Genomic DNA, 23193 nt, shown 5'->3' with positions numbered 1-23193 from the left:
CCCGACTTATCAAAAAGAAAAGAGAAAGGACCCAAATAAATAAAATCATGAATGAAAGAGGAGAGATCACAACTAACACCAAAGAAATACAAACTATTATAAGAACATACTATGAGCAACTCTACGGCAATAAATTTGACAATCTGGAAGAAATGGATGCATTCCTAGAAACATATAAACTACCACAACTGAACCATGAAGAAATAGAAAGCCTGAACAGACCCATAACCAGTAAGGAGATTGAAACAGTCATTAAAAATCTCCAAACAAACAAACGCCCAGGGCCAGACGGCTTCCCGGGGGAATTCTACCAAACATTTAAAGAAGAACTAATTCCTATTCTCCTGAAACTGTTCCGTAATGCTTGCTCTTATCACAGGGACTCCCACCGCCTTTCCTCAAGTGTGCTGTGGTATTATTTAGCAGTGAAGTGCTCCACCTAGTGGTCATGAGTAGAAATTTATTTAAGTAGAAACCGTAAAATCTTTAGTATATTTCAGTTCTTCTTTAATATTTAATTCATGGAATTAAAGAAGTAGTAACAGCTGCTTTCACTGGTGGGCGATAAAAGCTGTACTGTAGCAGAAGGACTTGTGTTAAGGTCAAATCTTTTTAGGCCACTGTAAGAGTAGAGATGCAAAAACCATTTTAGGCTTTTGAGTGGCCCACGTTTTCTCAACCTCAGCATTACTGGCATTTGAGGCTGGATAATTCTGTGTGTGTGTGTGGGGGGGGGTGTTCTGTGCATTATGGGATGTTTAGCAGCATCTCTGACCTCCACTTAGTTGACATCAGAGGCACTCAACCCACCCCCCACCACTTACCATCAGTCCTGATAATGAAAAATGTCTACAGACATTGCTAAATGTCCCCAAGGAAGCAAAACAGCACCCAGTTGAGAACCGTCGAATAGCTGACCTGACAATAATATGACATCATTTACTAAGATCTCTCTCGGCTTCTCTGTTGAGACAGGCCTGTGGGCAACAGAGACACCCAGTAGGGATGGAGATAATGAAAAATGGTCAAATTCTCAACATACTTCGAAGTTAAAAGCTGACCAAAAGTTTGAAGGAATGGATATGGAGTGAGAGAGAGGAAAGTCAGAGGTGATATCAAGGCTTTTAGGCTGAACAACCAGAATCGAGTTGCCATGAGGTGGGAAGACAGCAAGAGCAGCTGGCTGGGGGGTTGTTTGGACTTAGGAGTATAGATCAGGAACACACAATTTGGGCATGTTACATTCTTGAGAGGCTTTTCAGACACCTGAACGAGATGCCAAGCTGCATTGGATAGATATAGTCTGGGAAGTTAGGGGAGAGATCCAGGCTGTGCATACGGATTTGGGAGTCATTAGCTTATAGGTAGTATTCTATGTGCTTATCTAGGAAGTGTATGTAGGGTGGAATCAGGAATCAAAATAATATTGTGAAGTGATAGTAGCCATTACTCATGAATAATGCCAAAAGAAATGTACAAAAGAGAATTCAGTAGAATTGTGAGTGCATGGTCTTGTCTTTTTTCCCCTTTATTTCTACTCTTTTTTGTACTGCCCCTATTTTTTTCTTTTTCTAGTGAGCCTATGTGTATTTTTTTAAGATTTTATTTATTTGACAGGGAGAGAGAGAACAAGCAGGGAGAGTGGTAGGCAGAGGGAAAGGGGAAAAGCAGGCTTCCCGCTGAGCAGGGATCTTGACCTGAGTCACCCAGGCACCCATAGTGGAGCCTGTGTTTTTACGGTGAGCTAGAATTTGGCAGGGGTGATGGTGTTGGCGATGTTACTTTTCATTGAGAAGAACTTACATAAAGTTGAACTGAAGAGTGTGAAGAACTGCCGTACACCGATTCCTCAGTTCCAAGAACCACTCACAGCCAGTCCTGCTTCATGTATAGTCCCATCCACCTTCCGCCCTATATTATTTTGAATAATATTGAACATCACGATACTTCATTGTATTTTCGTAGATGTCTCTAGGACTGCTTAAACAATTAAAAATATTTGCCAATTATACAAATATCAAATTATTATGTTGTATAACTGATACTGGCATTATATGCTAATTATATCTCAATAAAAAATTATACATAGCTATGCCACCATTATTCAAAAGTTAATAATTCCTTAATGTCATTAAAGAAACAGCATTTAAATTTCCAGTTGCATCATAAATGATTAAAAACATTTCTCTTCTGTTTTTAAATTTCTTCGATTCCAGGTCTATACGTTGTGATTGGTTGGCATCTCCTAAGTCCCTCTTGCTCCGTCACTATTTTCCCCTTGCAACTTACTGAAAAAACAATATGCCAAATTGCGTGCCTTCGGTGTCATTCATCATGATCTCTGTCCTATTTCCTGTAAACTGGTACATGTTTGATCAGATCTAGGTTTGATTCTTTTCTGGAAAAAAAATATGGGTAGCAATATGTTCCTCGATCAGAAAGCATGGGGTGTTAAGAATGCATTTCTGGGGCGCCTGGGTGGCTCAGTGGGTTAAAACCTCTGCCTTCGGCTCAGGTCATGATCCCAGGGTTCTGGGATCGAGCCCCGCATCAGGCTCTCTGCTCAGCTGGGAGCCTGCTTTCTCCTCTCTCTGCCTGCTTCTCTGCCTACTTGTGATCTCCGTCTGTCAAATAAATAAATAAGATCTTTAAAAAAAAAAAAAAAAGAATGCGTCTCTGTATTTTTAGCAGCTGCCCTAAGCATGGGTAATGCTTATTATTCCATCAATTTATTAGAAGTTGCAAAATGGAGATATTGTAATTTCATCATTCCTTTTTCACTTATTAGCTGGGAATGCTTTTTCAGAGCAATTGTATTCCTCATTTACTCCTCACTTATCCAGAGATACAGTTTGTATGAGAACCATAGGAAATACTGATTCTTCTCTGTTTATTTACCAATTTTTAAAATAACGAGTTAGCTCACTAGCATCCTCTAATGGTGAGCAATTAGTGCTTTGTTTCTGCTTTGTTTCTCATGTGGTGTATTTGTCTATTTAGTATCATTTTGAATTCAGGTATTTAAAACATATTCAATGTTTCAATGCATTGCAGTTAGGATTTCCTATACTGATGTTCATTCAAATTGTACAATCTTCCAATTGCCTTATGAGTCTTTTTGAGAGCGTACTAAATAGTCTTTGAAAGCTTTCTTACTATCTGGCATAAGATGGTACATACTTTTCCCAATAAATATGTACATTTTTTTTCTTAGAGAAAATATCTTGAGTTTATACTGATAACTCTAATTAAGAGCATGACACAGATTTTACTAAATTTACCTCTCTTCTCTTTAGCCAAGAATTCCAGGCCTGAGTGACAAATGAAATAATAGAAATATTATTTCTATTATTTATATAAATAATATTATATATTATTATATATATAATATATGTAATATATTATAATATTTTATATGTATTATATATTATTATATATGTAATATATTATATTATTTATATAAATAATAGAAATAACAGAATATTACATAATTTTTCACTTGCTTTATCCCACAAAACTTTATCCCACACCATAATTACAGAATAACAATATTGACACTGCCACCAACACTGATTATTGTCAACAGCATAAGATTATTCTTCCAGGGTTTTTTTTTTTTTTTTCAATTTTTTTAACCTTTTTTTTAACGTTAGAATATATCCCACTAAGGAGGTACAAACTATTGCATTTTATGGCAATTAGAATAGTCCTCTGTGTGGTTATGGCACCAACTGGCTGTCTTAGGTACATCTGTTTCTTTTCTTTTCTTTTTTTTTTTTTTGACTTTTACTTCATGAGTGAATGGAAGTAGAGGATACAGGTTTCCAGTTATGGAATGAATAAGTCATGGAACTAAAAGGTACAGCATGGGGAATATAGTCCATGATATTGCGATAGTGTTAGATGGTGACAGACAGTAGCTACAGCTGTGGGGAGGATAGACAGCATAATGCATAAACTTGTCAAATTACTATGCCATATACCTGAAACTAATGTAACATCGTGTCAACTATACTCAACTAGAAAAAAAATAAATTTAAAGATTGTTTTATTTTATAATTTTTAACAGTATCTCAATGACTCCAAAGTCAAATCAATAAAACATTATGTTCAAAGATCTCTAATTTCTAACACTGTCTCCTCCAACATATTTTCTCCCTCACCCCTTATTTGTAACCATTTTTAAACAATTATGGTTGAGTTTTCAGTTTTTAAAAACTATAAGCAGATACTTTTGTGTATGTATGTGGGTGTATCCCTTTCTTCTCCTTTGCTTTTCTCACTTCAACAAATGTACTGTGGAGTAGCTGAGTCAATTCTATGGCTAAATAGATTCATTATATGGATGTCCCAAAGTGTTTTGTTTTGTTTTGTTTTGTTTTTACCAACCCCTTAATCTCAACTGTTTTCTGTTTCTGCTATTCCAAATAATTTTGAGTTGTGCATATGTCTTTGCATTTTTGTTAAGAGTATGTTTGGGACCAATTCCTAGATATTGGATTGTAAGATCAAAGTATAAATGTATATGTAATGCTGCCATTTATTAAAACTCCACAGGACTATTTGGCAATGGCCATTAGAAATGTCAAAGAGTGTCTGTTTCCCCACAACTGTGTCAACAAAGTATGTTGTCAGATTTGGAATTTTCCAAACCTACAGGTGACAAATAGTTAACTCCATACACTTTTAAATTTTTCTGAATTTTCTTTTATTACGAGTAAGGTCATTTTTTCACATGGTTAAAAACCATCTGCACTTACCCTATGAATGATATATTTATTCCTCTGGCCCAGTTTCTTTACAATTGTTGGTTTTTTCTTATTTTAGAAAAAAATCAATCATTTTAGTCAAAATACAGTTTTCAACACTTTAATCATTTAACTTCTCAGATTGCATTTTTCTTGAGAAGTGGTGACTAGCACAACAATTTCAAAAGCAGTCATGGCAGCACCAAACATGAGAGAAAAACCATAGGGCTTGTCATCTACTATCCTCTTGTCAATTAAAAAACAAATTCTGTACCTTATATACTAAGACCTTGTTTAGAAGGGAAGTTTTTCTCAGCCCATAAGCTTGTCCTATCCAACTGACATCCAACTGATGATTCTCATCATCCTCAACCTCTTAGCTATGTCTGAGAGGACGACTACACACACACCTCCTTAATACTGATTTTGTGTGGCAAACTACCTAGGCACAAGTCATTTGAACCAAGTTACCTCAATTCTTTTTGGAAAATGTCAGGGCATTAATAAAAGTCCATACTCATTTACCACTTCCTGCTCCACTTCCTTGGCTACAAAATAAAGCAGTTGGAGAAAATGGCCTGTAGTGCTCTTCTCAACATGTTCAGTATTTGGTCTTACATCATTTCCTTTTCAAAACTCTAGTAGTCTTCCCAAACTGCCTTGAAAATACAGCTCCAAATAATTTTTCCAAGTTCACTCCCCAGTTCTTCTCAAAATAGCCTCTACTCTTTAGCCCTTCAATCTTTCATGCCTTTTTTATATCCCACTTGTTCTCAGAGTATGTGTTCTGGGCCAGAAGCAATAGCATTAGCATTAGCATTACCTGGTAACTGAGAGATGCAGATTCTTGGGACCAATTCCAAACTCATACACTCAAGACATTGGGGCAGAGGCCCAGTTACATGTGCCTCATGAGGTCCTCCATACAGCCCTATGACTGATGCATGCTCAAGTTTGAGAAAACAATGACTTAGACTAACATTTCCCACAATTCTTAGGATGCCCTTGCTAAAAGCTATCAGCTTCTTATTGCACTTCCTAATACCAAAGTTCCAGATACTTTTTCATGTATATGGTCTCCCCAACTAGACTATAAAGGTCTAAGTCTACAGACCATAAACGTCTATAAATCAGGTCTTTAACTCATTTTATCAAACAACATAGCATGGTTTTAGTCATGTTCCAAAGTTTGTAAAATCAAAACTACATCTAGCTTGATTTGCTTTATTATTGCTTTGAAATATCTCAATAGCTAATGAAAGCAGTCTTAATGAACATGTAGCAAAACGGAATGTGTTTGCCTGAGCCAATTCTCTCAAATCTGTCAACTTCAAAGCCTCATACTGGGGAAAATGTAGATGAAGCTTATGAGAGGCTCAGTAATGGTCTCCTGAAATGTCCATGTTCTAATCTCTATGAATAGGTTACCTTATGTGACAACAGATGTGACTAAGAATTTGAGATATGAGGACTCCTGATCATCCAGGTGGGTCCAATAATGTCCTTATTAGAGGGAACAGAGGGAGATACCATGACCAAAAAGAGAAGACCATATGATGACAGAGCTAGAGACACTTGAATATGCTACATTTTTTTAGCTCTGAAGATGGAGGAAGGGGCAAAGAGCTAAAGAATGCAAGGAATGCAGCTCCAAACGCTGGAAAAGGCAAGAAAGCAGATTCTCCCCAGAGCCTCCAGAAGGAATCAGCTCTGCCAACTTTGACATTAGCTTAGTAAAACTGATTTTGGACTTCTGGTCTCCAGAACTATCAGAGAATTGACCTTTGCTGTTTTAGGCCACTAAGGTTATGGAATTTGTTGCAGAAGCAACAGGAAACTAGTAGAAAAAAATTTTGACAAGTTTTTATTGTGAAATATTGGATTTAGAAAAAAGTACAAAATGTCAACAGTCAGATGTGTACAAGTACAGTATTTCAATAGTCTATACATGTGAACAGCTTACCAGGTTCACCAGAGAATGCATATTTAGACCAATACAATCTAAAAAGAACTGCAATATTCACAGGCTATTAATACATAAATAACCTGGGCCAAAATGACCCTCACTGGTAAATGCTAATTAATAGTTGAAAACGGGCTAAAAAGCACAATACGGCACACCATAGTATCTCCTTACAGGTCCACATTTAAATATCAGCTCATTATGTCAATACACTACAAATCCAGGACTGGGACTCAATTACTAGTTTATACAATTGCAAAAAAATTAAGTTATAAAATAAGGTCATGGAATAATGAGAGGGCATTTAATTAGGACTAAATACTGTGAAGCCCCTAAAAAGTTTTATACTTAGAATTTACAAAACTTAATGATTGAGACTGAGTCTTCAATTTTTAATCTGTTTTCTAAAAAAGGGGAAGGGGCACCTTGGTTTTTAGTAGCAGCTCCAACATGTTATAAGAACTATTACATAGTTTATTTTAAAACTATAATGAGCACTGTGGATTGATTATTGGCTATGAAACCAGAATATAAAAGTATTAATTTCAAAGAAAGGTAATGACTACCTTATGAATTTAGCAAATCCTGTAAACATTAAAATCTGTGTTAAGAAGGCATTATCTATCATTGTTGAGAGTACTAAATTTAGGAAGATTATTGCATGAAGAGCTCATAAAAATAAACTGGTTTAATTTTTCCAAGTCAAGTCTGATTGATTCAATCTTTTGCTATATTACTTCAAAATTACCCTAGATAATGTTTTCAAATTGGACAAAGAATTATTTGATATCAACATATAATGAAAAACTGCAGGAATCATCTCCTGAAACATTGGTTATGTTAAAAACAATTATTATAACCATCCTGTGTTCTGAGAAAAGATGATCTTTGACCTGACATTTATAATCAGTTTATATAAACAACTTAAAAACTAGTAAATTTATTAAGTTTACTTAAATTTAATCCTTGCCCATAAATTCCCAAGAGAAGGAACTCTCTCCCACTCTATACAGTATATCTAGCATTGCCTGATGCTTCACAATTGAATTGAAAGCCTGAACTTGCATTTACTAAGGAGATCAATTGCATTAAAGGCTGAAAACCAATGGATCAGAAATTAATTAGTCAATAACTTTACATAACCTATCCCAACCTACTTAACCTTTTATAGACAATTTTAAAGACTCTGATATAATTTTCTTATAAATAGTGCCTGTATCTTACAGTAGATTCCAATTTATTCAAAGATACTCATGGATTGATTTATTTAAATTTTTCCAGATTTGCTTTAAACTTACAAATCAAATATGGTGTACATAAATATTAACTTAGATAACCACATATTATAAGGAAAGCAGATATATGGACCACTGCAGAAAAATTATAAATTTTTAAAAACTTTTATAAAAGAAAAAATAAAGAACATGTAACTCACGAAATATGAACATGAAGCCGTATGACATAAAAAATAAAATTACTCTATCAGAAATGATTTAAAATTAAATCTTTGGGGAAGTATTTTTACATAATTCAATGAATTCAGTGACCAACAGCTTCTCCTATCACACAGAAACAAACCACAAAATCATCTAGAGTCTATATGCATTATCGGTTCTTAATGGAATCTCAAACATTTTACTAACAACTTTGATTTCCTTTTGAAATAGGCTTCTGTACATATGCATTTATATACAAACATTTATTAAACATGATTTTAAAACAAACTGTATGTACAAAAGATTGGCATTCCTATAAATAAAAACATTAGGTGGCAAAAAGGCACTTGTAAGTAAAAATCTACAGTAGTTTGTACAAAACAGAACACATTTTACCTTGGATACTGTACAATAAACATTAATTCCTATATCAATAATGAAAATACTAGTTTACTAACTAATGTTAATGATGTAACTTTTAAAAACATATTTACATATACTCTGAAGTTCATTTAATAAAAGCACCATGATTTTTTCCTAAATTCATGTTGATGCAAAGTAAAAACACAATTACCAAAAAAAACCAGTGTTTACCATTTTCCTTGTTTAAAAGCTTTTGTATTTCTAAATTGAAAACTGTTTATCTGAAATCAGCATAGTGTAAAAACAAAACCAAAACAAACCGAAAGCCCTGCTGCTCTGACTTCTGAACACCATCATCCACTCTATTATTGCATGTTGCATTTTATAAAGGGCACGACTCATGCACTCCTTTACAAGTGTTTAATACTATTGCTGGCAAAAAAGTTCCTGGATATCAAATCATTAAAAATTAACTTCAAGCCAGTTGAAGTTTTATTTGAATGTTTTACAACTTAAAAAATGCTGTATATCAGTTATAAAAGTGAATAGGAAACACGCCAATTCATCTGGTGTGCAAAAATATTTCTCCACTACACAGAATTTAAGGGCTTCACAGAACTTTTCTCAAATTTACATTTTCAGCAGAAACACTGCATGAATAACTATTTTCTCAAGGAGATGTTAGTATGCTTCCACTTTTGTCAAACTTTTTACCCTTTGACAATGCTGCGACCTGTTTGAGTAGTTCCCTGTTTTTGGCCTGTGGGAGACAAAAACATTTAAAATGAAAAATGCTTGAAATATCAGGTCATGTTGAAGAATACTACTTACTTAATGCCGTTCTTTCCACTTACACAACAAGATTTCATTGAAACCCTAAGACCAGATGAAAGAGTTGGTATATTAAGGTTCATCTCTTTAATGCTGCATATGGAGAAGGAAAATTCTAGATTGGTTTATCAGCCCCCTTTGTAGATGTTGATATTAATGTAACTGTTGTCCAAAAATACAATCAATGAAAAAAAAAAAAACGGCAACTTAAAGACAATCCATATAAGAGTGGGTCAAATTTTAAATAAGGAAAAAAAGTATCTGGCTCTTTAACTTAAAAACATAAAATGAAAATAAGTTTTCTAACTAATGACCCAAATAATGATTTGGGAGGAATACTGCCCAACAAAATTTACAGTCTTCTATGTGATATTTACCTATTTATAGAATAAGCAAAGGAGGCCTGTTTTGTAAAAATACTCACACTTTATCACTTTGCCAAAGGGACCCTGTCAATTCAATACTATTCAACTAATTTTTTTTGAAGCACCCATCAGAAATGTTCTTCCTCTCTGATCTCATTTTTGTTTAATTGCCACAGCAGTCATTAGGTACTGCCTTTGATGTAATTTGAACATCTACACATCATCGTTTTCAGATCTGTGAAAGGATGAAATTATTTTTCAAAGATTCCAAGTTTCACTTTGCCATTGATCTGAACTGAATGTCCCCTTCATTAAAATGTTCCATCTGCCAAAGACTCTGTCTTTGAGCCAAAGCACTAGGACAATCACCAGTGTTTAGTGAAAAGGAATGTGTAAAGAGCGACCTTCAAGTGAGTACTTTCATATTTTAACTGCCTTTGTCTCCCTATGTGATCTCTTAACTGTGGAAACCCAGGTAATAAGAACCCTCCATATATACAAAAACATTAAAGACCAAACACTTCTGTTGGAGTTTTTGAGCCAAAATGGGGAAAGTATTGAGAATAGAGTAGAATCTGAGTGCTGTTAAAAGGAACAAAATTTTTCCTCTTGTTTATGTAGGGAAACCATTTATTTTCCTTCACAAGTTTCAACATTTTTTATTATCTAGATAATACTTTTTTTTTTAACCTCAGTGTTTCATCTTCTACTCTAATTTTGGCCTTTGTATGGCAAGATAACACCCTGCCTTCTCTGTATAACATCTTAAACAGTCTCATGAAACATAAACCTTTTTTCAAAGCTTTGTACTTCTACTCCCCTGCCTTTCTTCAACCAAACTCTCCCCAATACCTATAACTCCTAAATGCAAATATTCTTAGAACAATTTCATATTTGCAAATCTAACCATGTTTATGTTTGTCTGCCTGATTAACAGCATTTGTTTATTCAATAGTCATTAAATAAGGGGGTAATTAAAAGTTTCAATTTCAGGGGTGCTTGGATGGCTCAGTTGCTTAAAGTATCTGACTCTTAATTTCAGCTCAGGTCATGATCTTGGGGTCGTGAGATACAGCCCCACGTCAGACTCCGTGCTGGGCATGGAGCCTGCTTATGGTTCTCGTCACCCTCTTCCTCTGTCCCTCTGTTCCCAACCCTCTTTAAAAAAAAAAAAAAAAATTTAATTTCAAATTTGATTTCAATTTTAAATCTAGAAAATCACAAAGAATTTAACAGGATATTGTTTTCCTTTAAAAATTAAAAAGTCCGAGGATGCCTGGGTGGCTCAGTGGGTTAAGCCTCTGCCTTTGGCTCAGGTCGTGATCTCAGGGTTCTGGGATCGAGTCCCATATCGGGCTCTCTGCTCAGCAGGGAGCCTGCTTCCCCTCTCTTTCTGCCTATTTCTCTGCCTACTTGTGATATCTCTCTCTGTCAAATAAATAAATAAAATCATTAAAAAAAGAAAAATTAAAAAGTCCAAAAACTCAGAAGACAAATAACGTGAATGCCTGGCAATTAGCAGTAAGTCAAGTGAGTACACTTATGATCATCTGGTTTATTACTCAGGGGACCAATCCTAGTCAGTGTAATAGTTTTAAATTGTTTTCTTTTTATTGTTAGTTCCTTTAGCTCCATGTTATTTAATTTATAACTACCATAGACTCTCTTTGCCAAAAACAAATCTTAACAGAAATTTTAAAATATAGATTAATGAATGGCATTAAAAAAATGGTATCTTTGCAAATGTGCCTCAAAGATATTGCCATCAGCTTTGTAAATTATATTTATCCAAAACCTTTTATATTGACAGCATTCAAATTATCTTTTCTCGGTTTTCAATAAGAAGCAACCATAAAAATCAAAGTTTATAATTTTCATATTCTAAGTATGAAACACAAGAACTCAAACATTAGGTATTTTGAGAACAGTTTTCCCCTTTTTTAGCAGCTAATTCTCAATTTGCATTTATATATTCTCTCCTAACTGCAACACTAATAAATTTATTTGCTGATAAATTATGTAAGAAAAAAACCCTTAAGAAAAATAAATGTATCAGTTGTTAAATGGAGATAAGTCCAAATGTCTGTTACTCTAATTTAAGTACATTAAAAATGTATTTTACAATGCAATACTTAAATATGTATGCACTTAAAATTTTTATCCTAATATTACTTCTTTACTACACACCCTGCAACAATCAAATAATTTAAAACTCTTAACAAATTAAGCTAAAAATGTTTAGAAACAGTGACCTAAAGGAAAGACTACCTGGAGTAACACAGATCCTGCTGTGCAACCTGGAGTCTATGTTCTCATACGTAAGACAGAAACCTCACCACCACCTCAAAAGGAGTTGAAAGAACTAATCAAATAAATAAAACACTTAGCCTAACACAAGGCTGATTCATAGCAGGCACTCAAATCTTAATCTCCTCTCCCCCTTCATTAACTTCACTCCTAAACATAAAGTAGATTTTTTATTTGGTATTCTTGTTAGACAACTTAGGTTGTTTGTTTACTTTGGTATTTTGCACAATTTTTTTTTGTGATGCTCACTGCTTATTTCTCAGGTTTTAACTGTTTAAAATGTTTTGAGAACTATTAGAACATAGTAAATTTTCTGCTACAGGGCTATTTGTTATAACAGGTAAGAAAAATAGTTAACTCTGTTTACTCAACTAAATGGAAAACCCTACTAGTACACGGTTGAAGGGACTACAGTTAAAAGAGGATACACAACTGTAACAGAATGTCTCTAGCAATTAACACAAAAGATATAGGGAAGTGGTCTGATAACAAGGAACAGAAACCTGAGTGACCTGAGGTGGTGGGAACACAAGAGAAAGTACAGTTTTATGAGTCACAAGATGTAGGTTTCTATGTTAGTTCTGAATAATTAAGTGACCACCAATTCATCTGTAAAATGGGAACTCAAAGTTATCGTAAAGAACAAATAAGAGAGCCTACGTAAAATCATGTTAGAAATGTCATACTTCTATCTAAACATTGCTACTCTATTACATGGAAGTTCAGCTACTGACCTAGAAGAGTTATTAGGCTTAAGATACCAATCAGGATAAAATGTCAAAGAGGAGGTCCCCAACAAAATAAAACAAACTGCTCTTCTGGACAATGAGTCGTACTAAGTTTTATCATAAACTTAAGTATTGCTCACAGTTTTTCTGTTACCTCGATTCTGGATTTACTCCAGAGTTTTGGTTACACCACTCTAAATCAGAGATCATCAGGCAGAAGATTCTGCTGCCAGGTAATCATTCAGCAATAATAACTGAATGAGAATAAGAATATCATAAAGCAAATATATACTGGTATATGATAATGTCCAAGAATGCAATTATATGGGCAATTTCTCAGGACAGAAGGCAGATGGACTCTTCCATAAATCAATACTCATTCAAATTATTTGAGTGCCTACTATGTGCCAGGTTCTACACAAAGTTTCTCTTTAAAACTCTTTGTAAGATCAATGTTAAGACTAGGGCTGTAACTGAAATTCAGGTTCCTAAATCCATTTTACAACTTCATGCAATTTAAGCTACCTTCAAAGATGTATGAGTAATACAAACCAAAAGACAGGACTAGCACATATACCCTGGTTTTACAATGAAAAAAAGAAACAAAAACTCAGGGCAGTATTATTTCCTTCCTTCCCAAGCTGCACTCCCCCATTAAGTCTAAACTCTATGTGCTGGTATGCACCCTCTATGCCTTTAAGATTTAAAATTAATAAAGTTTAAAAGCCCGGTTACCCAAAGATTAATTCCTCAGATGTGAGAATGTGTATCGACAGAACATGTAATTAATTTAGTGTGGTCTGATTTCTAAATTTATGAAAACAAGGTGGAAAAGGCTTAAATAAGGGAGTAATGTCTATCCCTGCTGGATGCTCTCCATCTCTGCATGCCGGACATCAGATACTGCCCTCTCTGGCACTATGGTGGCTCTTGGCTTCACCATTCAGTTGTTCTGTATATTGGAATCCTCCTGAGTATACCTTGCAGTACTCTTGGGAGGCTGGCCTTGGCCTTGATCACTAGAGGCTCCCTGCTGCAGCACACAGAATCCTATTTGGCACCTTGAAAATCACAGTACAAAGGTTAAAGTGCACTCCTTTGCCTTTCATCACTGCATGTAGCATAAATTTCCTCCACTTGAGGTCCCTGAGAATTGGCTTTGTACACCCACCTCCCTTCCCATAATCTGGAAAGATACAAGAATGACTGTACAATGTACTAAAGACCTTATTTTCATCTTAGTTTCATGAATCTAATCTTTAATTTTTTGTTTTTCATGCAATGATCAACCAAACATACTCCACTGGTATCCTCCTCTGAAAACCCCATAACAAGTTTAGGCAAAAGTTTTCAGAATTAATATACTCAATCCCCTTACCAAGTGATTTCAAGCAGTAACTCTTAATGGGAACAGGATTAAGAAATGGTAAAATATTAAAATCAGAGTGGCCTGGTGGCTCAGCAGGTTAAGTGTCTCCCGCCAGCTCAGGTCATGATCTCAGGCTCCCCACTCAGCAGGGAGTCTGCTTCTCCCCATGCCCCCTGGTTCCTGCTTTCCCTCTCTCAAATTAAAAAAAAAAAAAAAAAAAAAAAAAAACTTTAAAAAGTCCAAATTAAAGCTGAAAATGCACCAAATACACATAAAATAGAGATACCAATACCAGTTTAAAACAGTATTATTTACAATTAAGCAAGGTTAGCTTAGCTTTTTCCTTGCATAACAGTACATGTAAACAATGTCATTTACCTGAAGTTGTTCCACAGTTTCTTTGTGAGCTTTTTCCATACTGTTCATCTTTGTTCTCAAATTTGACTCTTGGTACTGAAAGTCCGCCTTTAGTTCAGTTAGCTAAGAAACAGAAAAATAAGCATATAAATTTATATATGTGCATATATAAAAAAAACATGTACAAACATTATTTTAAACATCCTTCATTATCAATTCGCAATTCATTATAGAAGTGGAAGATGTTAGCAGCTTCCTGAGTTTTATAACTTATTTAGAAATGAAATTTTGTGAAATGAAATTCTATTTTATTATAGTATATTTTAAAGTTAAGGTAATACTGAACTGTCAGTAAAACTTTTAAGAAGATGCCTTTTTTTGCTTCAATTTAAAAATGGCTTTGCTGGACACAGAGTTTGGCAACTGGTATGCCAACAGTAAAGTTTAACAGCTTATACCATAGAAAAATGCTTCAATTACAACATACTTCATATTATATATAAACAAAGTAAATGTTAAAGGTGATTTCAGGTTAAAATAATCTTTTAATGACAAAAGAGGAAAATATCACAATTTACATCCGGAATTATGTATCCAATATCACCTAAGACTTGAGGTAAAATGGAGAGCAAAGTACAGAAATAAAACTAACATGGAATGAGAAAGAAAAGGGAGTTAATTTAAAAATTTTGCTAACTTAGACAAATGTAAGGAAAAAAAAAAACCAGTGGTTTGAGGAAGCTACATTTTCTTCTTAAATATCAATGAAATACATAAAAATGCAAAATCCTTATGACCTTGAACTAAAAAATAAATTGATACTATATAATTTCATTACCAGAACCATGGAGAAGAAAGCTTCTGGTTATTTTTAAATGGTTTTCATTACATATAAACTTTAAAGGTTTGTGTGTTTTTTGTTTTAAGATTTTATTTATTCGGGATGCCTGGGTGGCTCAGTTGGTTAAGCAGCTGCCTTCGGCTCAGGTCATCATCCCAGCGTCCTGGGATCGAGTCCCACATCGGGTTCCTTGCTCCGCAGGGAGCCTGCTTCTCCCTCTGACTCTGCCTTCCACTCTGTCTGCCTGTGCTCGCTCTGGCTTGCTCTCGCTCACTCTCTCTCTGACAAAAAAATAATAAAATCTTTAAAAAAAAAAAAAAGATTTTATTTATTCATTTGAGAGAGATACAGAGATAGAGAAAGAGAGAGCACAAGCAGGGGGAGAGCAGAGGGAGAGGGAAAAGCATACTCCCCACTGAGCTGGGAGCCTGACATGGGGCTTGATCCCAGGACCTGGAGATCATGACCTGTGCTGGAGGCAGACGCTTAACCATCTGAGCCACCCAGGCGCCCCTCCATGTTCTTTTTGTATAGATATATAACAGCAAAAAGACAAAGAAAATCATGGTGTATTATATTCTTATTGCCCAAATAAAAGCCCTTTCTTTTGCCAAATTCAAAGAATAACTGAATTCTCTGTTTATTACATTACAAAGGAATTCCTATTCTGAAATGTCAATTCACATCAGATCTACTAAGATAATTATTCTGGTCACTCCACTGTGTGTTGCCTTCAGATTATGAATTTCTGAAAGATAAGGATCGTGTCCAATTTATTTACTCATTTTTGTATCCTCACAATCACTAGAGGATACATGGCTAGCTCTAGCAATCACTGAATAAAGAGATAAATTTAAGAAAATATCTTGGTTGCCTTAGATTTACATTATAAGAAAAAATAGCAAATATGTAGCCATTTTAGGCTCAGAATTATTATTTTTCTTACAACGCTGCTTATTTCTATCCCCATTACTTTTTTTTTTTAAAGGAACACTAACAAAAGTAGAAAACTTTAAACAAACTGCACTAAAACAGACGAGTCATGCTATGAAAAAAAAAAACCAAACTAATAAAGTCAAAATTCCACAGTGTATTACTACTTGGTTTTGGAATTATTACTTTATAGCAAATTTACTATGTTATTCAATTTTACCTAGATTTCCTAGGCTAATATAGGTAAATCTTTGTGCAATAGATGTGTCTCGAAAATTTTGTGCATAAAACAAATTTCCATAAAAGTTCATTACTCAAAAAATTCTGCTAATCAAAAAGAACCATGAAAAGTAAGATACTCCTAACTATTCTATTTTTATGTCAATCCTAAATTTCACATATTGAACTTGCTTAAACTAAGATACAAATGTATTAAAATAAATTTAAATCTACTAACCATCAAGGCACGGGAAAATTTAACACAAAAGTTGTTAAATGCCAGGCTCAGATTCAAGCACCATTATGGATACTCAGAAATAGAGATAATTCATTATAATAAAGTCTTATTCATGGTTTTGAAAGGAATATTTTTAATGTTCTCCTATTGCAGAAGGCATTTAAAATAAGTCAAACTAGAATAGTTTATAGTGTAAGACTATAAACAAGTACAAAAGTTGGCTCTACCCTCAAAGATGACCCAACATCAGAAATAGCAGCTATGAGCACTATATACATGGCAGGAGCTGTAGTAAGTACTTTATATTTCATGTAATCCTAACAACCACCTCCTGAGATGGTATTAATACTTCCATTTTTTAAAAAAACTAAGGACCAAATATGTGAAAGCATTCTGCTCCAGTTCACACAGAAAGTGTCAGAACTTTTCACAAAATTGACAACATATATGACACTCCTAATCTAATTGACAAAGTCCTCAGAAGTATACTTGGTTCCTACAAAATGATCTTAGACACCTACTGCTAATCACAGACTACCACACAGGAAATTCCCATAGCACTACTTTTCACCAGTTATTTGATCTGGATTGAAATACACGATTGGCATGTCAAAGACTAAACTCAACTACTTTCTCAAACCACAAGAATTTATATAATGGATATCCCATTTATATGTCATTTTCAAATTAAGACATTAGGCTTATTTTTAAGCTACAGGTTTGCTGAAAACTAATGTTCAGAAATTATAATTCTAATTAGCTCTCAGTTAATTCTTAACACTAAAATTCTGAAAGACCATTTTCACCTATAATGTGTCTTGCCTTATATGAATTACCCACAAGATTACCAAATTACTGAAGTCTAATAAAACTTGCATTTTCAAGCATAACTTAAGTTGTAAATCTTAGCAGGCTTCAGTGAACCATGTTCTTACCTTTTTATCTTTTTCTAAAATGGTCTGGTCTCTCTGCTGTAAGAGACGTTTAAGTGACATCACTTCTTCTTTCAGTTGACTTATAAGGACAAAATTGTCTGTTCCCCCACTATCTGCTGACTGATTTATAGAGCTACTAAAAAGAAAAAAGTAAAACACAGTTAAATGAAGTAGAAGGAAAATTAGCAGGTCTTCAAATTGCATAAATTAGACAATTCCACAAACATCCTTAAGGCTAATGCAAAAAAATATGTACCTGACAGAAATGGATGCAACTGGCAAATTACCTTACTAATGGCACACATTACATACACCTGCAGAAATATAATTCAGTATTAGCTTTTAGGGGGTCAATACTTCTAGTGTAAAGCAATAGGCAGCCAATTTGTACAGTAACATCAGCAAACTTTTGGCTAATGAACTAAAAACAAACTCACGCTCATAATACTTTCAATACATTTTCCAAGCAGGTCAATTTAAAACATAACAATTAGATTTTTAGATTTGTGTTTCACTGAAGAAAAATTAAGATCAAGAAAATGTTCTATTCAGATTTGTTCTCCTTTTTTCAAAACCCAATGTATTCCCCAAATAGAACAACAGTTCAGTGCCACTTGCTCATTGCCAAAATTAAGTAAAACTGTTAACTAATTATGGTTACTCTTCTAGGTGACTCAAAAAAGTCAATGCAGAAGATAAATGTTTCTATTCTTTTACCTAGTCATAACTGGCAATCAACTGTAACTGTTCAACTAACTTGAATTTTTGTAGCGCTAAAGGAATTCATTTTTACCTATCTCCATTAGATGGCTTAGATTCCAATTTGGGCTTTTTCTTTGGAGTTTCATTCTGAATTGCTGCAGAGGATTTATGGCTGAAACCAAACATTAATAAGAATAATTAGAGTAAAAAGGGCAGAGGCACCAAGTGAGAAGTTATTCTTCTTCCCGTAAAATATTACTGAATATCACTGATTATTTAAAAGCCTAAGTAACAAAATTAAAGGGATGGCACATTAAAAGAATATATATGTATCAAAATACTTCAGAAAATATGTTAACATATTTACCTCTGTTTCCACAGTCCCTGCTCTTGTTCTGGACTCAGATTGCTGATTCTGAAAAATATATAAATGACATCTAACAACAACATTTATTTAATACATATGTTTAACAACATTCTTTCCAATGGATTCAAATTGCATATGTTTAGAATCTTTCGTTCAGAGAATGAATATTCAATTAAGTTTTTGAACTAAGCTAACATATTCTAAATAAATCATATTGTATGGAGATAAGTTCAAATCAAATAAGTGCTAGGCAATTGCTACTAAGTTCTTTAACAAAGGTATAGTGATAGAGATTAAATTCTCTCTTTTATCAGATCATTTTCCAAAAGCCAATTTAATATCATACTAAAAGTTGGGGTATATAAGCACAAAACCATCAAGGCTCTATTAATTATGAAGTATGACAATCTTCATACTTGGGCTGCCCTTACTACTTCAGACAGAAAATGTTTGATCTTTAAAGGCCTTCCTAATAATCCTCCTTCGGAGTAATTCCAGTTGCTCAGAATAGTGTGTCAAGTTGAACCAGGAAATAATCTTGTTTCTTTCCTAGTTTTCCTAAGAACCCTCTCCAAACTCTCTTAATGTTTCTTGAGTCAGAACTATAGAACAGACATGCTGAAAATACTGGGAATTTTATAGTAAGAACTGATTTTACTTTTACTTATAATTAATGCTATATTACTAATTCTTTTCCATTATGCCAAAACACTAATAATGACTTTATAATTTACTATGAACCCTACAAGTTTTCCTGCAGTTATGTATCAGCCAATCCTGCATTAACCCCTAATTTATTGATTCAACATGTACAGAGCATCTTCTACATACCAGACACCACATATTTATACAATAAAAGATGTTAAAAGACCTAGGCTGTGTGATCTTTTTGCCATTTACTTAAAATTCCTGAGCTTTAGTTCCCTCAACTGTGAAATGGGTATAATTTATACCTTATAGGAATATCAAACTTAAATTGAGTTTATATACATAAAAACACATCATACATTACTGGCGGCATACACAATAAATAAAAATAAGTACATATAGTTGTGAGAATAAAATTTACTATTGTAGCTTTAGAAATTTTCAAGCAAAAAAACAAAACAATCAGATCATGTTCTTAAAAATCAGCTATAAATATAAAAATCAGCTGTAAATAAATAACTAGTTGGGGAAAAATGCTGTAATTCTATAAACCTGACTTATTCTCTATTTGTAGCAATAAACTGCAACATGACTGCGGAATTCAGTTGCTCTTTCTTTTACAAATTTCATCATAACCATTAGCAAGCCATATAATCACATATGAATTAACAGCACTATCTGGATCTCAAAGTGAGAACAATCACATTTTAATGGCTTAACAAAAACACTTGGAATTCACATCTTTGCTTTCTGAGGTGGCCGTTCCTGGATCCAGATTGACTTGCTTTTGCTCTCCTCCACCCCACCCACCACTATATACATATCACAGTATGTACACTCCTCCTAACTATTCTAACCTACTAAAATTAAAATAAAACCTCATAAACAGGTTGCCTACTAAATGGTCTACATCCATCAAATACAAAACAGTATTTCTATTTCGTAAGCAATAAAAAGGAAAAAAATTAAGGGTCAATACCATCCTTATTCCTTTTACTTTTGACACCTGTTATTCTTTCTAAAGATGGAAGTTACTGTCACAGAATTTGATCTTTATAAACATACTCCGTGTCCTATCACACACTAACCAAAATTTGTAAAGGACAGGAGAAAAGGACACTTTAGTGGAGTTTCATGAGTAGGTCTGTGATAATTTCTTTGTCAGTTTTTCTTAAAAAGGCAAAAACAAGAAAGATTTATGTTCTTCTGTTCCTTGGGATATTGAAAGAAGCACTACAAGATTTCTTCACAAGAGCTAGATTAGAAGACACTATGCACTCCACAACTACGGCATGCAGAAAGTACTACAGGGTAGGGCAAGTGGAAGAATTGCTAAGTAAACATCAGTACCTCAATAAAACTTCGTAACATGTGCTTGCCTATAGTGTAGAATCAAATCTTATTAGCACTACGTTATATTCTAAAAACCTGTTCTTAAATACTATAAGCATCAATTTTCTATAAATGAAATTATGTTTTATCTACCTAAAATATTAGAGAAATTTGGGGAAAAAAACAAGTTCTTCTGAAAACTGGTTATCATGTCCCTGTTTTGTCCATTTTGCGTTTAATATATTCTTGATTTTTCCATGAAGACTAAAACCACAATTCAAAAATTTTATATCACATACATATTACCACTATGTAACTTTTCCCTCCCAAGGCACTTTAAAAATCAAGTAATTGTTTATATTTGAATAGAATTCCTGCCTATGTATTTTAAAATAAGTAGCAAAATACCGCTAGTTTAAAAGATTATTTTTCACACTTTCGGAAACTTCAAAATTTAGAATGTTTCTATCATGATCTACAAAAACACTGAAGTTATATACCCTAATCACTGGTAAATATAACTGCATATGACTATAATTTGTATTTCTAACTGTAAATATAACTTTTACAAGTAAATCCTACCTATTATTTAAACAAAAGAAGAATATTGAGGCCTTTAATAACATAAAACCAATGAAGTATTAACTCTGGTGTACTTGTATTTTTACTTCATATGATCATAATTTTACGTAATTCCGTAAAGGTCCTATCTTTATTTTGTGCTAAACAGCTAAACAAACTCCAAGTGTATAATTTTATACAGGCTTACCTCAAAGACACTTTGGGTTGGGTTATAGAGAACGCAATAAAAATAATACTGCAATAAAGCAAGTCAAATACATTTCTGGTTTCCCAGTGCACCTAACTTATATTTATATTATACTATAGTCTATTAAACTGTACAAAAGCATTATACCTAAAACAACTAGATACCTTAACAAAGTAATTAAAAAATTATTGCTAAAAAAAAGCTCATATCATCTGAGCTTTCAGCAAGTCATGAATCACTGATCACAGATCACTATAACAAATTTAATAAAGAAAAAGTTTGAAATATTGTTGAGAATTACCAAAATGTGATACAGAAATGTGAAGTGAGTAAATGCTGTTGGAAAATAGTGCCTGCAGAGGCGGCTGGGTGACTCAATCGGTTAAGTGGCTGCCTTCAGCTCACATCATGACCTAAGGGTCCTGGGATTGAGTCCTGCATCAGGCTCTCTGCTCAGCAGGTAGCCTGCTTCCTCCACTCTCTCTGCCTGCCTCTCTGCCTACTTGTGATCTCTGTCTCTCTCTCTCTGTCAAATAAATATATAAATAATCTTTTAAAAAATGGTGCCCACAGACCTGCTCAACGCAGGGTTATCACAACCCTTCAATTTGTTAAAAAACGAGCATCTGTGAAGCACAATAAAAAAAAAAAGTGATAAAATAAGGTGCGCCTGTATACTGAATAATGTAGGGAAAAGGCCCCTAACACTCAAGAAGCTTACCACGTGCAACAGAAACTAGACTTGTACAAAAGTAGTATTTGCAAAAAGTTAAACACCAATACATGGCATTAAATGCCAAGAGGATTTTAGAAAACATGATTTGGAAGTACTTACTTGTGATGGCTACTGCTGTGACGATGGTGATGGTGATGATGGTGGTGATGATGTTTTGAATGATGCTGGTCTTTCTCGGTAAGAGATGAAGAAGATGAGTTTGAATGTGAAGATCCCAGGCTCTTCCTTTGTTCTTTTGTCTTCTGCAAAACTCTCTTGTATGATAAAGTACAGAGCCAGCATAATAACTTTCCGTCAACCTTTTTAAAGAAAATATTTGTATTAGATTCAATGTACCTATAAACTGAGTTTAAGTAAAAAATAAACTATTCAACTTCTGGCGCAGACGCAGACTCATGTGCGCGCTCTCTCACACAAACACATGCATACACACACACACACAGATCATTACAAAATGGAAATAAAAGACTTTCATGAAACTTGGGAAAATGCTCATCTAGTAGGTCGTAAAATTGGTGAGGATATCTATGGACTTTCATTAATTTTGAGGTTTTTTTTTAATTTTGAGAGAAAAGTTTATTTTCTTATTACAGGGAATTAAGCATAAATTGACATATTTCAAAGAATCTTACCTAAGCACCGGCCTGAATTCTTAAGTCACTGTGTAATTACTAAAATGACAAAGTAATCCCCACTACAGTGAAAATTGTTAGTTTATAGAAATAAGGAGAGCTTGAATAACATACACATTTGATTCTCATTATTCCCAGGTTTCCCATTTGCAAATTCACCACCTACTTGCTAAAATTTATCTGTAACCCCTAAATCAACTTGCAGCGCTTTCATGATCATTCACGAACATGTATGCGGCAGCAAAACATTTCTGGAGATGGACAGCAAACATTCCCTGCAGAGGTTTAACAAGGTGACACTCTGTGGTCTTCTTTCAGCTTTTACACCATAAACAAGTGTTCTTTTCACGGTCTATTTAGTGCCGTGTTTTCTA

At 34.0% G+C, this 23193-nt stretch overlaps 1 protein-coding gene across 15 annotated transcripts in view; it reads right to left on the bottom strand.

The window, feature by feature from the left end:
• Positions 1 to 23193, bottom strand: part of FAM76B (family with sequence similarity 76 member B) — a 33368-nt gene that overhangs the window by 5622 nt on the left and 4553 nt on the right. Inside the window, exons 5-12 of one of the 15 annotated variants that reach the window (XM_059186030.1) lie at positions 22287 to 22486; positions 18703 to 18750; positions 18427 to 18507; positions 17634 to 17769; positions 14489 to 14590; positions 9342 to 9386; positions 3282 to 3311; positions 364 to 1911 (exon numbers count right to left, since the gene is read on the bottom strand). In XM_059186030.1, the coding sequence (XP_059042013.1) occupies positions 9342 to 9386; positions 14489 to 14590; positions 17634 to 17769; positions 18427 to 18507; positions 18703 to 18750; positions 22287 to 22486 (612 nt within the window). In that variant the 3' untranslated portion in view covers positions 364 to 1911; positions 3282 to 3311. Of the gene's footprint in view, positions 1 to 363; positions 1912 to 2289; positions 2399 to 3281; positions 3312 to 6595; positions 9271 to 9341; positions 9387 to 13721; positions 13803 to 14488; positions 14591 to 17633; positions 17770 to 18426; positions 18508 to 18702; positions 18751 to 22286; positions 22487 to 23193 lie in introns of those variants that run through there. The other 14 variants (XM_059185950.1, XM_059185995.1, XM_059185958.1 and 11 more) reach the window with 14 other exon arrangements.

The sequence above is a fragment of the Mustela lutreola genome, chromosome 1, assembly GCF_030435805.1.
Source record: "Mustela lutreola isolate mMusLut2 chromosome 1, mMusLut2.pri, whole genome shotgun sequence".
In the NCBI taxonomy this organism is placed as follows: Eukaryota; Metazoa; Chordata; class Mammalia; order Carnivora; family Mustelidae; genus Mustela; species Mustela lutreola.
The sequence above is the reverse complement of the archived record's forward strand: the minus strand, read 5'-3'. Positions and strand labels throughout refer to the sequence as shown.